This window comes from Ictidomys tridecemlineatus, chromosome 5 (assembly GCF_052094955.1).
Source record: "Ictidomys tridecemlineatus isolate mIctTri1 chromosome 5, mIctTri1.hap1, whole genome shotgun sequence".
Lineage (NCBI taxonomy): Eukaryota > Metazoa > Chordata > Mammalia > Rodentia > Sciuridae > Ictidomys > Ictidomys tridecemlineatus.
The window spans coordinates 131,637,258-131,649,940 of NC_135481.1; the positions used below are offsets into that span (position 1 = coordinate 131,637,258).

Consider the following 12,683-nt stretch of genomic DNA (forward strand, 5'->3'; position numbering starts at 1 on the left):
ACTTTGCCTCATTCTCAGACTCCTCTCTCCACTCTTCCACATCCATCTTCCCTTGGCTTGGGGCAGCCTTTCCTTCCAGTTCCACTCTGGAATCCCAGTGCTCCTTTCTACGCTTGCTCTTTTAGGAAGCATCCTTTGATGCCCCTGTTGCTCTCTCTTCATACTTATCTTCTTTCTTTCCTCTTTGTGCAAACTTCTCCTGGGTCTTCTCCAGATCCTAGCTAAGTCAGTTTTATAATGAGGTGGGAACAGTATCTTGTTTCACCTGTGAGCTGCTTTGCATGAAGCTGTAGTTTGTATTTCATGGTTTCTGTTGGATGGAGGTAAATCATAGGTTCTTGCTTCCCACCCAGCCTCTAGATGTTCATGAACTTCCATGCACTCTCTTTGGAAAATATTATTTTGAAGAAAAGAAAAAGAAAATCAATTGCCTGTGGTTTTTGAGGCCAAGGAGGCCAGAAGGTGAAGGAAGCTGTTTTTTGTACTCCGTTTTTATCTGAATTCACCACACGCCCAATACCCTTTATTCCCCTGTCAGTTTGAGTTGCCAGCATCATGTGTGATGTGAGAGAAACCTGCTTAGCACATGGTCTGGTGGGTAGAGTTTAGCACTGCCTGTCTCTCCAGCTGGATAAGGAGGATGCACTTGGTTGCAGCCATTAAATCATGTATCCCTTCTTATGTAAACGCTTTCATATGTTAGTGTCAGTGTCCCCAGTGGGCAAATAGTTGAAAATGGCTAGTGGGACAAGCATAGCCACACCACAGGCTCAAGATGGTATGGAAATGCTTGTAAGGAGAAGCCTGCGTTCTAAATCTTCAAGGATCCTTTAGAAAACTGGGGAGTGGGGGTGGCGGGGTGGGGGTGGGGGGGAAGGTACCCATGGGAGCTGTAATTCAGCCACCTGCCAGTTGTGGCAGCTTAGCCTCCACAATAGGTGTCATTCAGAACAGAGCTATTGGAAACCCACTGTGTGAGGTTCTCTGACCTGGGGAGCATGGAGATGCTCAGCCCCTGGCCAGAATTTATAATCTAAGAAGAGAGGCTAGCCATCTGTGTAAGTAGCAGTAATGGTCAGTGCTGTGGTGGGCAATGTACTAAAAGGCCCTCTAAGGTTCCCAACCCTGGTTATTCAGACAGTAATCTAAGTAGTGCTGTGAAGGGATTTTGCTGATGTAATTGAAGTCCCAGATCAGGTGACAGAAGGGAAAGTCACAAACATTCAAAGAACAAAAATAATTTAATAAGTCATTACTGGTTTTGAAGATGGATTGGGACATGAGCAAGAATCTGTAGTGACCTCCTAGAGTGACCCTCACCCAGCAGCCAGCAAGGAACTAGGCACCTCAGTCTGACAGCCACAGGGAACTGGATTCTGCCAAGAACTTGAAAGGGCTTGGAGGTGAATTCTTTTCCAAAAGCTCTAGTAAGAGTGCAGCCCATCCAATCCCTTGATTTCGTTTAATAGAGACCATTGGTATAGAACTCAGTTAACTGTGAGCTAATAAGTGGATATTGTTTTAAACTGCTCAGTTTGTCATTTGCTACAACCCATAGACACTAATATAGGTCAAGGGCGTTTAGTGGCATTCCCTGGGTCACAGAGGATTCCTAGAGGAATAGGACAGGGTCCCTGCTGTGAAAAGATCACAGCTTGTCATGACCATTAAATAGTTGGATATGGATTTGAAATAAGGGAGTAGCATTATGAGGTAATTATGAATATCTTTGTGCTAACAACACTATGAAGAAGAAAGGCCTTCTTCATTAAGCAGGAATTTGAGAGAGGAAGAATTTTCTTATAGAGTTCTTGTGATTTCATTTTCACATTAGTCTCCATGTGTTCATAAGAAGCTGAGCCTCTAAATGTGGGTCATGGAAAGTTCTTGGTGTAGTGTTAGCCTTGGAGTAGTTCAAACCAGAATAGTATGAGGTACAGCCAACTGCTCCAGCTGGGCACCTAAGAAAGCATTTCTTTAGAAGAATGGAGCTTTCTCCCGCTATCCTCTTACTGAATCAAACTCAAAGAAACTTAAACCCTGAGTTGCCAGGTCCAGCTGCATCCCTCCTCCTGCCTGGGAACTAGATACTGCATTGATAGCAGCATACCATTTCTTTTCCCAGAGGACTTTTTGGGTTTCCCTGTACTGTTAAAGACAAAATATAGCTCTATTTAAAAGTGAGAGAAGGAGGCTTGTTGGCCTTGGATCTGCCTGAGTTTCTTAACCTTCGTGGACTGGCATCTATATCTCAATGATTCTTTCTTTGCTCTTTGCTGCCACTTTGCAAGCTGTGAAGATATATATGTAATTTTTTGTCCAAGTCAGCAGGCCTTGAGAATGAGAAGAAGCTCTACTAAAACATATGCTGAGACAATAAGCAAAAGTCAGGAATGTCCTTGGCAAAACCAGAAGATATATTTGCTCTAACCATGCCTACCCCAAGAGAAGCTGCTGTGCCTATAACTCCACCCAAATACAGAGGTGAAACCATTCCCATGAGTCTCCTAGGAATGGCCAAAACAGGCTGGAATGACCCAAAGGTTTCTATTAAATCAAAAGGAGAAACAGAAAAGCAATAAACAAATATACAGGAACCAAACCAAACCAAAACCAGATTTTCTAAGTCTAGATCTCTGATCTTGAAAGAGACACAGGCTGGCCACAGTCCCTTGCAGATGGCTAACCTCCTGATTCTCACTGCCCATCTGCTTCTGTTTGGTGGGTGCTGCCTATCTTCAGTGGGGAGCAGGCTCCAGACTTCTGAGAACAGTTGATTCTGCATACAGCAGGGACTCTACAGCCAGGCATCCCTTGTTCAAAACCCAGGTCCCGAGTTCTAAGCTGTGAGATATTATTGGCTGAATTATTAGTGCCTCTAGGTTGTTTCCTCATGGGAAGAATAAAGCCTACTTGGGGCTGCTAAGGAGGGAGCATTGCTGGGAATGTCTACCCAGGGCATAAGCAAATAGGACCTACATTGTCCAGAGAATATTCAAAAACAATAATAGAACTTACTGAAAGTTAATCTGCTTTTTATTACTACTGTGCCCCAGCAATTCTTGGTATATCAATGATACAATATTTTTCTTCTCTGAGTCAGATTCCCCTTCTTCCTCCTCCACTTTGGTGCACCACTGTGACCAATTTCCTAGGTTGTTATATAAATCAAACAAAATAGAACATGTAAATCTTTCATAATACCTGGGCCTTAGTAGAGTGTCAGTGAGGGAGACATAGATTCCTTTGTTCATCCTTTTCTGTCAAAGGCCAGAGAACCTCATATTAAGCGGCTTGATTTCAAGTGACAGAGCTGAAGTTCAAGCATACACAAAAAAGACAATTTATTGGTGATAATGACTTGAGCAGTAGTAGAGTACTCTGTTTTTTTGATTTTACTACCTTTTTAGAATTAGTTTTATTCTTTCAGACCTAATTTTCCATGAAGCTGCTGATGGTCATTGCTGCTAAAATAGCAAAAAAAAAAAAAAAAAAAAAAAAAGAGGGAAGGTAGCTAAGGTCACACTTTGCATGTGGAGGACTCTGATTGGATCATGTTTAGACTTGGGACCCATCCACATGGGCAAGTTACTATCATCGTCCCAACTTGTGTCAGATGCCCAGTCCTTAACTAATTGCCATGGCCAGAGAGGTGGGATCTTATAAAAAGATAGCAGCTTCTTTTTTAACTGTCAGAAGAAGGAAAATAGCATGGGATCTGTTTCTCAAAAATCTTTGCAATAGAGTTGGTAATGGGTAAATGGAATAGCAGATGTCCCTCTACAACTCTATGGACACTCAGAGTCCCTTCCTTCATTTGGAAAAAAAAAAAACAGATTGGTTACAGCTTGAGAATTGATCTATTTATACCCTTAGCCATTTCTAAATACTTGCCAGAGATAATGAAATCTGAGGGAAAGGTACCCATCTGCTATGATCTGAATGTTGGTTCCCCACCCCCCCAATTTTTTTTCTATGCTGAAACCTATCCTCAGTATGATATTATTAAAAGGTAGGTTCTTTTGTTCATAAGGGCCTAAGGGATGGACACCCTTATAATAGAGAATTGAGGAAGCCTGTTTGCCCTCCTACATTGGGAGGATGCAGTAAGAAGATGCCATCTATGATGAATGGGTTCTTAATAGACAGCAGAGCTGCCAGTGCCTTGGTGTTGGACTTCCAAGGCTCTAGAACCATGAGCAATAAATTGTATTGTTTAGAAGTTACCAAGTCTCAGGTATTTTGTTATAGCATCCTAAATAAACTAAGATGCCATCTTTAGTGGTAGAAGGCCCATTCTCTCCCAGGTTCATTTGTCCCAGCCCATGGCTCTGGAGTTGGTTCAGGAGCAGGCCTCAGGAACAACACTTGGATTCCTATGCTATGGTGGGTGTTCTTTTTACTGTGTGCACAGCTGCTGTGGCGGCTGGGGTCAGCCTTTTGAGAATGAGAACATATTGTCACTGGAACAGTGACATCTTCCAGCCTCTGTGTCCCCTTTCAGGAGGCCCCACAGTTTTGGAACCACATCACATATTGTCCATCATGGGGCTACTGCTTTGTTTTTGTTGTTAAACATTTTTTCTTGCTTTCTTCTTACTATCTTGGTTTTCTTCCTTTTTAAACCAAGATAAAATGTTTCCAGTTTTCTTAAAGATTCTTTTGATGAAATGATTCTGATTTATATTTGTTTTTCTCTTGTAGCCTGGGGAGCATTTTTACATGCTCACAGTCTTCTTTTGTGATCTTATCCAAGACAAACTTTTGATTCTTCTTTTTTAAAAAGTTAACTGCTAACCAAAATCATACTTTAAAATCAGGTTACTGAAAACAGTTGTGGGAAAAGATGCTCTGTTTTTGGAATTTTTATAATCATTCTTCTAAAGCAGGAGTCAGAAAATGTTTTGGGAGGGGCAGGTAGTTAATATTTTAGGCTTTTTGGTCCACATAATCTGTTACAATTACTTGACTTTATCACTATAGTATGGAATTAGCCATGGATAATAAATAAATGAATAAGCATGGCTGTTTTCCATAAAACTTTATTTATAAAAATAAGATGGTGGGTCAGATTTGAAAGTATAGGCTGAAGGCTATAGTTTCCTGACCCCTCTTTTAAAATATTTTCTACTTGTCTGGAAAAATAATAGTTAGAAACTTTGAGGTGGTATGAGTCATAATTCTTCCCCTTTTTATGAGGTAGAAAAACTGTGTTGACAGTGGGGTTCATTGTGAGCTTTAAAGGTAGAGTAGGCTGTTAGTATTGATAGCCTTAAAAATATTTGATACAATGATTCCATTGTGGGAAACCTACCTTAAATGGTGTGAGTGTGTGTGTGTGTGTGTGTGTGTGTGTGTGTGTGTGTGTGTATACATAGATGTTTCACCACAGCATTATTTGCCATATGAAAAACATGGGAAAACTTAATTATCCATTAGTAAATTATTCATTCAAAATAATATTATAAAGCCCTTAAAATTAGGTTTGTGACAAAATCCTCATGAGTTTATACTAAGTGACATGGAATGGATAAATACATCCTTGAGACCTCTAATCAACTGAAATACAGAGAAGATTGATAGAAAGTGTACCAAATGTCAACATTGTTTTTTCTGTTGAGAAGATTATCTGGGATCTTTACTTCATGAGTATGCAGAGATACTTTTCTAAAAGATCATGTTAGGCACTATAAGGAGGAAAATGAATAGACCAGGTTCTTCTGCCTTTTGTGCTCAGGCAGTGTGCTGCATGATTCTAAGCCAGAATGCCCTGTATCCTAGAGAAACCAGAAAGCAGGGCCTGGGCTGGGCCAGTGGTGGCCATCATGGATATTTGAATGTAAAATTTCAGGTAGAGCAGTCATAAGTGACCTGAGTTTCCAATCTGGTGGTGAGAACAGGAGCCTGCTGAGAGGAGAGGAGACTCTCCAGAATAGAGGAAGGAGACCAAGTGCTGAGTTGGAGGTGTTAGGTGGATCTTCCACATGGATGCCAAGACCACGTAGGACTTGGAATCAAGAGAAAGAGTGGAGGTGATGAGCCAGGGTCTTAAGTGAGGGAGGATTGACTTATTAGCAGGTGGACATTGCAGGTGTTGTGAGTGGGGAAGGAGCAGGAGTGAGAGCAGAGTAGAGCAGCTTTGGGAGGGGCTGAGGACAGAGGATAAGAGCCAGCTGGTCTCTAGCCCCATGACCTATGAATGTAAGAGCAGTGACCTCCTCTCTCTATAGGAGGGGCCACTGCTGGAAAGTAGAGCTGGGATCTTTACTTCATGAGTATGCAGAGATACTTTTCTAAAAGATCATGTTAGGCACTATAAGGAGGAAAATGAATAGACCAGTAGGCTGGCTGCTGTGTGAGAGCTGACAAATTTTCTGTGAGGAGTCGAGGATGTAAGAGTTGGCTTCTCAGGGTGTGCACTTAGAAGGCACCCTTGAGAGCATTAGGAGGCAGATGAGCAGGGGGCTTGGAACAGGCATGGGTACCCAAAGGAGAGGTGGCCTGGGTGGCTGGTAGTTTTAAGGATCAGACAAGGAGAACAAGATGGATGATACAGGTGGGATCATCTCAGAGACAGGATTATGAAAGAACGAGTTTTCTCAAGCCCAAGGATGGAGATGCAGGAGGGACCTTGGGAGGATCAGCGTTGGCCTAGATTGGTTGTGCCTCTATAGAGATTCACAGGGAGAAATCCATGGGAATTCAGACTCCATTGTTCTAAGTAGGCCCAGGCTTCTGTGAGTCAGAAAAGAAGGTTAGAAGTGGTATAAATACAGCCATGTCTCCATGATTGCTTCCCTGTTGGGAGCCCCATTATAAGTCAGTCCAGTACCCTATGACCTGTGGACAGAGACTGATTCACATCCCAATATGTCAGTTCACACACAAACTTTCAGGAACACGTCTAGTAGACGAAGTCAGGCATGCTTTCATTCCAGAGGAGCCTAGAAATGGGGCTCATTGTGCCCAAGGAAACCAGAGAAGCTTGCAGAGAAATAAACGTTGAAGCAGTTGTCTCTCAGGGTCATGACAGCAAATCATGGAAATGTGTTTTTTCATTTCCTCATGTTCCACTGCTCATGTGCTACACAGCTGTGATTTATTTTCAGAGCACACTTTGGAATTTGACAGACCTTCATACTGGCCCGCTTCACAGCTGAAACCATTTGCCATTTGGTAGATGAGAAAGCAAGTGACAATTTACACTAAAAGGGCTGTAAAAAGATACTGTCTGTGAATGAGACAGACAGACAGGTGTCAAAAACCCAAAGCAACAGAGAGCATAGGACCAGCAAAGCTCAGGTCTCCTCCGCAAAGCTATGACCCTTCTAAGCTGAGCTCCTGGCCTCTGGTTGGAGTAGAGTTTTGGAGTACACACTGGGGTTAATGGTGAGTACATCAGCAGTAAGTAGGTGGTGGTTGCTGGTGGTGGTTTGGTGCTGTGCATTCTACAAGCCCTGGGGACATATGAGGAAAACACCTCTCAGGAGTGCTGCAGTGCTGAGGACAGCGGGCTGATGAGGCACAGTCCAGGACCACAAGTGCCAGACAATTCTAGGACAGAGTGGTAGAGCTGGCCCAGGATAGCACAGCATGCTGTAGGATGTGGACCAGGGAAGTGGCTGCCCTGTGTTGCACACTTTGTTCTTTTACCTCCTCCTCCATTTGGAACAGTGGGACCCAGGCACGGGGAGGTATCTTCAAGGCCCATTTGATTTGTGACAGGAACTCATTTGAGTATCACAAGGGGTGGTCTCCAGTCACTTTCTCACACTTACTCTACTTTATTGTTGTCCATAGCACTTACCTCCTTTCAAAAATCTATTCTATTTTAATTTATTCCATTTCATTCTGTTCTTTATTTTTGTTATTTCTCTTACCCATTAGAATGTAATGGGGCTGGGGATATAGCTTGGTTGGTAGAGTGCTCGCCTGGCATGCCTGAGGCCCTGAGTTTAATCCCTAACACCAAAAAAAAAAGAAAAAAGAAAAGAAAAGAAAAAGAATGTAATTTCTTTTGCCTGTTTCTTTATGCTTGAATCATTACCTAACAGGTTACAGTAGCTGATGGAATATTTATAATAAATGAGGTGAAATGACAAACAAAGGGAGTGGGCTGCTGAGGGCAGAGGGAGCTTCCAGAAGGCCCAGAGATGTGAGGAGCGAGTGTGTGGGGAGTAATGGGTTGACAGGAGCAGCCCGGGCCTGAGTGGAGCAGTAAATAGGCATTTGGTGAGAGGGAGGTATAAGAGTGAGCAGAGGCCAGCTTTCATAATTTTATATAAGGCTGCAGGATAGATTTCACTGGGACTTATCAGTGGAGAACATGAGAGGTTTTCAAGAAAGGGTGACATGACCATTTGTTTTAAGTCTGCCATGTGGATGTTTGTCTCCTGTGTGCAAACCACTTTCATGTAAACTGTCTATCATTTTGCAGAAGAAAACCTCAATGTCCAGTGAGGCTGACTGCCCAAGGTCTCAGAAATGATAGGAACATGATAAGTAGCAATGCAGAGGTCAAATTGAAGGGTGCAAAACCTTAGGAAGGGACATCCACCTTGTTGCAGCCATCCTTCCAGAAAAGCAGTCAGTAGGACAGACCTGAGGCATGATGCAGAGAAAGTAAGTGCATGGGCCAAAGGTGAATGGGAGGTACACTGACAGAATGTTAGTGACAGATCAGATGTTAGAGTGAGTGTTTCATGTTCTTTATATAATAAGCATTTGTAGAGCATTTTCTCTGAGCCATCCATAGTAGTCACATTGTAATATTAATTCATTTAATGCTCACAACAACCATCTAAGGAAAGTACTATTATTTCTTTCATGCTACAGATGTATCACAGAAATGTTAGGTAATTTGCCAAAAATCACACAGTAAGTAAGGGAGGCTGGTTATAAATATAGGTAGGTGAGCACTAGAATACATGCTCTTAACTGATAATTTCAAGCTTAAACAACTGAGTAGTAATGGTGCCAGTGACTAAGGTAGAAAATGTGATGAAAGACAAGTCTAGTTTTGGAGATATGGATTTTAAGTGTCTGTGAGATGCCCAAGACACAAAGAAACTTCCAAGAGAGGTCTATCTGTGTTTTTAAAAATAATAATGATAATTGATGATGCTTGTTTAAAATGGTAAGTAAGCTGGAAGTGTTGGCACATGTCTGTAATCCAGCAGTTCAGGAGTGTGAGGAAGAAAGATCACAAATTCAAACCAGTCTCCGCTAACTTAGCAGGGCCCTAAGCAATTCAGTGAGACCTTGTCTCAAATTAAAAAAAAAAAAAGGGTTAGAGATGCAGCTCAGTGGTTCAGTACCCCAATCCCTGGTACTAAAAGAGAAAAAAAGGTAAGAAAGACGCTGTTCAAGAGAGTCAGGGTAAAAGTACAGGAACTGTTGCAATAAGGTATTTGCCATTGGGTAAAGAGATCAGACTCGACTATGACTCCAACAAAAGACAAGTGGGGATTCAGGAACAGCGTGGGGTCACTAAGAGGAAACATCAGGGGTAGAGAGAATTCTTGCTAAACTGACTCAACAAAATTCTTGATAAAGTCAGGCTAAGGTGATAAGATATCAAGGGTGGTCAGTAATAAGGGTGAGGGACTTTTGCCAAACTCTGTTAGACAACTTCCTGTTATTATAACAAAATACCTGAAATAATTAACTTGAGAAAAGATTTATTTTGGCTTGTAGTTTTCGAAGTTATAGTTTAAGAATGCATAGATCCATATTTTGAGCCTCTGGTAGGGGTGCTGGATGTCCATATGGCCAGGCAGCACGTGGTAGAGCATACCACCTCCCCTAGTTATTGAGCCAGGAAGTAGAAGGAAGAGAAAGAGATTGGGCTCCCACAATCCCTGTTGTGGGCACATCCCTAGTAACCCAAGGACCTCCTACTAGGTTCCACCTCTTAAAGGCTCCACTGCCTCACAATAATACCACAATGGGGAAACATGGACCTTTGGAGAACACTCATCCAAACCATTGCACTGACCGAGCAGGAATCTTTCTGAAACCAGCTTCTTTGTATAAGTATAAAGAGGGAAGCCTGAGTGTAAGCCTAGACAGACGGGGGTTCCAAGGAGCAGCCTGACCACAGTTTTGGTCAAAGGAGAGAAGCCTTTGTCTGCTGGAGATGCTCATCTCCCTGTCATTAACATGTACGGGTAGTACAGTCAAGGATTACCAGGGGTTTATGGGAAACAGTGGAAAAGAAAAGGGCTAAGGCTCTGGGACTGCCAGCACTGTGGCCCAGCAAGGGCTGAACTGAGGAAGAGAAACCATCACCTTCAAAGGTGTCCCAAAGAGAGCCAGGTCAAGAAGAGAGGAGACAAGATGGAGAGGAGCTTAAAGGTATTTGTTAAATTTGACAACAGAGAGACCTGTGGCCTAGTCTAGACAGTATCCGTAGGACTGTAGTGAATGAAGGCAGATTGCAGTAAGCTGAGCCTTCGAGAGGAGTGGAGGTGCCGATGGTGGTGACTTGGATGGAATGCTCTAACTGCAGAAGGAGAAGGAGGGCAGGAACTTCATGGTCATCATATATTTATGTTTGCTTTTCTCCCTAAAATGAAAGAGATGTGATGATGTTTAGATACTGGAGAAAATACACAGTAGAGAATGGAGAAGCTAGAAATAACTGAGTGGAAAGAGGTTGGGAATGGAATAAAACCCCACTGGGGTGTGGAGAATACCCTGAGATACAACACTTTCTCCTCTGAGAGGGGAACAGGTGGGTGATGGAGGCAGGGGAGGTGGAGGAACAGATTGTATGCAGCAGTGAGAGATAAGATACTCAGTGAAGGCAACTAGATTTCGGACTCAAATTTCCACGTTGATGGCAATGTTATTGCTGATGTTCAGGGTGTGTTTTAGAGAAGTGGGTAAAGCTGCCTTTGAAGTATACAGTCAGATTCCAGTGGTGTAGGTCTAACCAACAAAGGAGATGGATGTTTGTTGCTAGAGGTATAGACATGGGGTCACCAGTCTCCAGAAGTGACCACCAAAACCTTGGAGTGGAAAAAATTGTACAGGGTACTGATGTATGAGAAGAAAAGGTGGCTGCGAGCAAAAGAGCACACAGGGAAAGAACAGAGAGTGCTGTGCAGGAAGGCAAGAGATGGCAAAAATTTTTGGAAAGGGATTAGTTGTGTAGAGCTCAGCAAGGCAGTTGGGAAAGTGCATATTACATTTAGCAATGAGGAAGTCATTGGTGACCTTGGCAATTGAATTTCCATGGAGAGGTGGAGGAGACAGCCAAACTGGAGTGACTTGAGACTATGGAATCTGACAGCAGAAATGGCGAAGTGTAGATTGTTCTGAAGAAAACAAGGCATTTTAAAGTATGTGGATTTCATCGCTCTCTTGAGTTTTCTGCCAAAGAATGTTGGGAATTCCAAGAAACAAACAATTTGTGCAGCCCCACTTGTCCTCATTGGCAGAGCTTTGGAGAACACTCTTCCCTACCTCTCCTCCTCCATCTCCCAATCTAAGGCTGAGGCTGACATCAATGTCCTTCTCTTTTTCTTAGGCCGGATCCTGGACCTGAAGACAGGGACAGTCAAGAAGGAAGGGCAGCAGTCATCCATGAGGATGTGCATGGGCTCACGGCGCTCCTTCATCTGCAGAATGAGGTCCGTTTGGGGCAACAGAGGGCTATCACTGTGGTGGTTTTGCTCCTTTCTGATCTACATTAAAACTCTTGACTAATCACCAGGAACAGTGTCACACACCTATAATCCCAGCAACTTGGAAGGCTGAGGCAGGAGGATAGTGAGTTCAAAGCCAACCTCAGCAACTTAGCGAGGACTTAAGCAACTTAGTGAGACCCTGTCTCAAAATGAAATATAAAAAGGGCTGGGCATGTGATGCAGTGGTAAATAGCCCTAGGTTCAGTCCCCAGTCCCAAAAAGGGGGAAAAAAAAAGCCCTTGATTAATTCTGCAAAGATCATACATGCTGATTTGGTTTCCTTCCAATGACTTCATCTTCTCCTCCTGAGCCCAGGAATATACAGACTCCCTGATCTGTGTTGCATCCCTCTTTGTCTGGTTTTTTACTATCTTCTGTCTCTTCTTAGATTCATGACCCCTCTTGCCTGTATGTTTTAACTTTCTACCCATTCTTCATGATCTTTCTCAAATCCAGCCTCTCCAAGGTTCCATATTTCTCAACATGTGTATTAAAACCATCAACTCCCCAGTTTCTCTTATATCTCCTGTGACAACTCATACGTTTTTATTGATCTCTAATATATCTGTCAGATTGTTGATTGATACTCTATTTTTTAAATATCTTAGCTTCATAAATCAGTTATATGCCCTGATGAGCACCCATCCTCCCCATCAAGCTGCCTGACCTGGGGGATATTCTAGTTCTCAGGTCTGGCACTTTGATTTATACCTCTTTGCGCCTCTCTGACATCTTTCAGAATGTTCTGTACATGCAGTTATCCTTCATGTTCATGGCAATTGGTTCCAGGACCACTTACCAATACCATAATCCACAGAACTCAAGACCCATATTTCAAATACCATATATAGTATTTGCATTTAATCTGCGTGTATCCTCTCATGCATAAGTCATCTCTAGATTATTTATAATTAATGAGTGTGATGCTGATGCCATTCATTCATTCATTCATCCAACAAATTTATGCAGAGGGACACCCTATGCTGGGGC

At 42.7% G+C, this 12,683-nt stretch overlaps 1 protein-coding gene across 13 annotated transcripts in view; it reads left to right on the top strand.

The window, feature by feature from the left end:
* The window catches only part of Arnt2 (aryl hydrocarbon receptor nuclear translocator 2), a 177,455-nt gene that overhangs the window by 95,830 nt on the left and 68,942 nt on the right, over positions 1-12,683 (top strand). For all 13 annotated transcript variants that reach the window (XM_078051085.1, XM_040275013.2, XM_040275017.2 and 10 more), the window contains one exon: positions 11,534-11,636. In XM_078051085.1, coding sequence (XP_077907211.1) covers positions 11,534-11,636 — 103 coding nt within the window. The remainder of the gene's footprint in view (positions 1-11,533; positions 11,637-12,683) is intronic.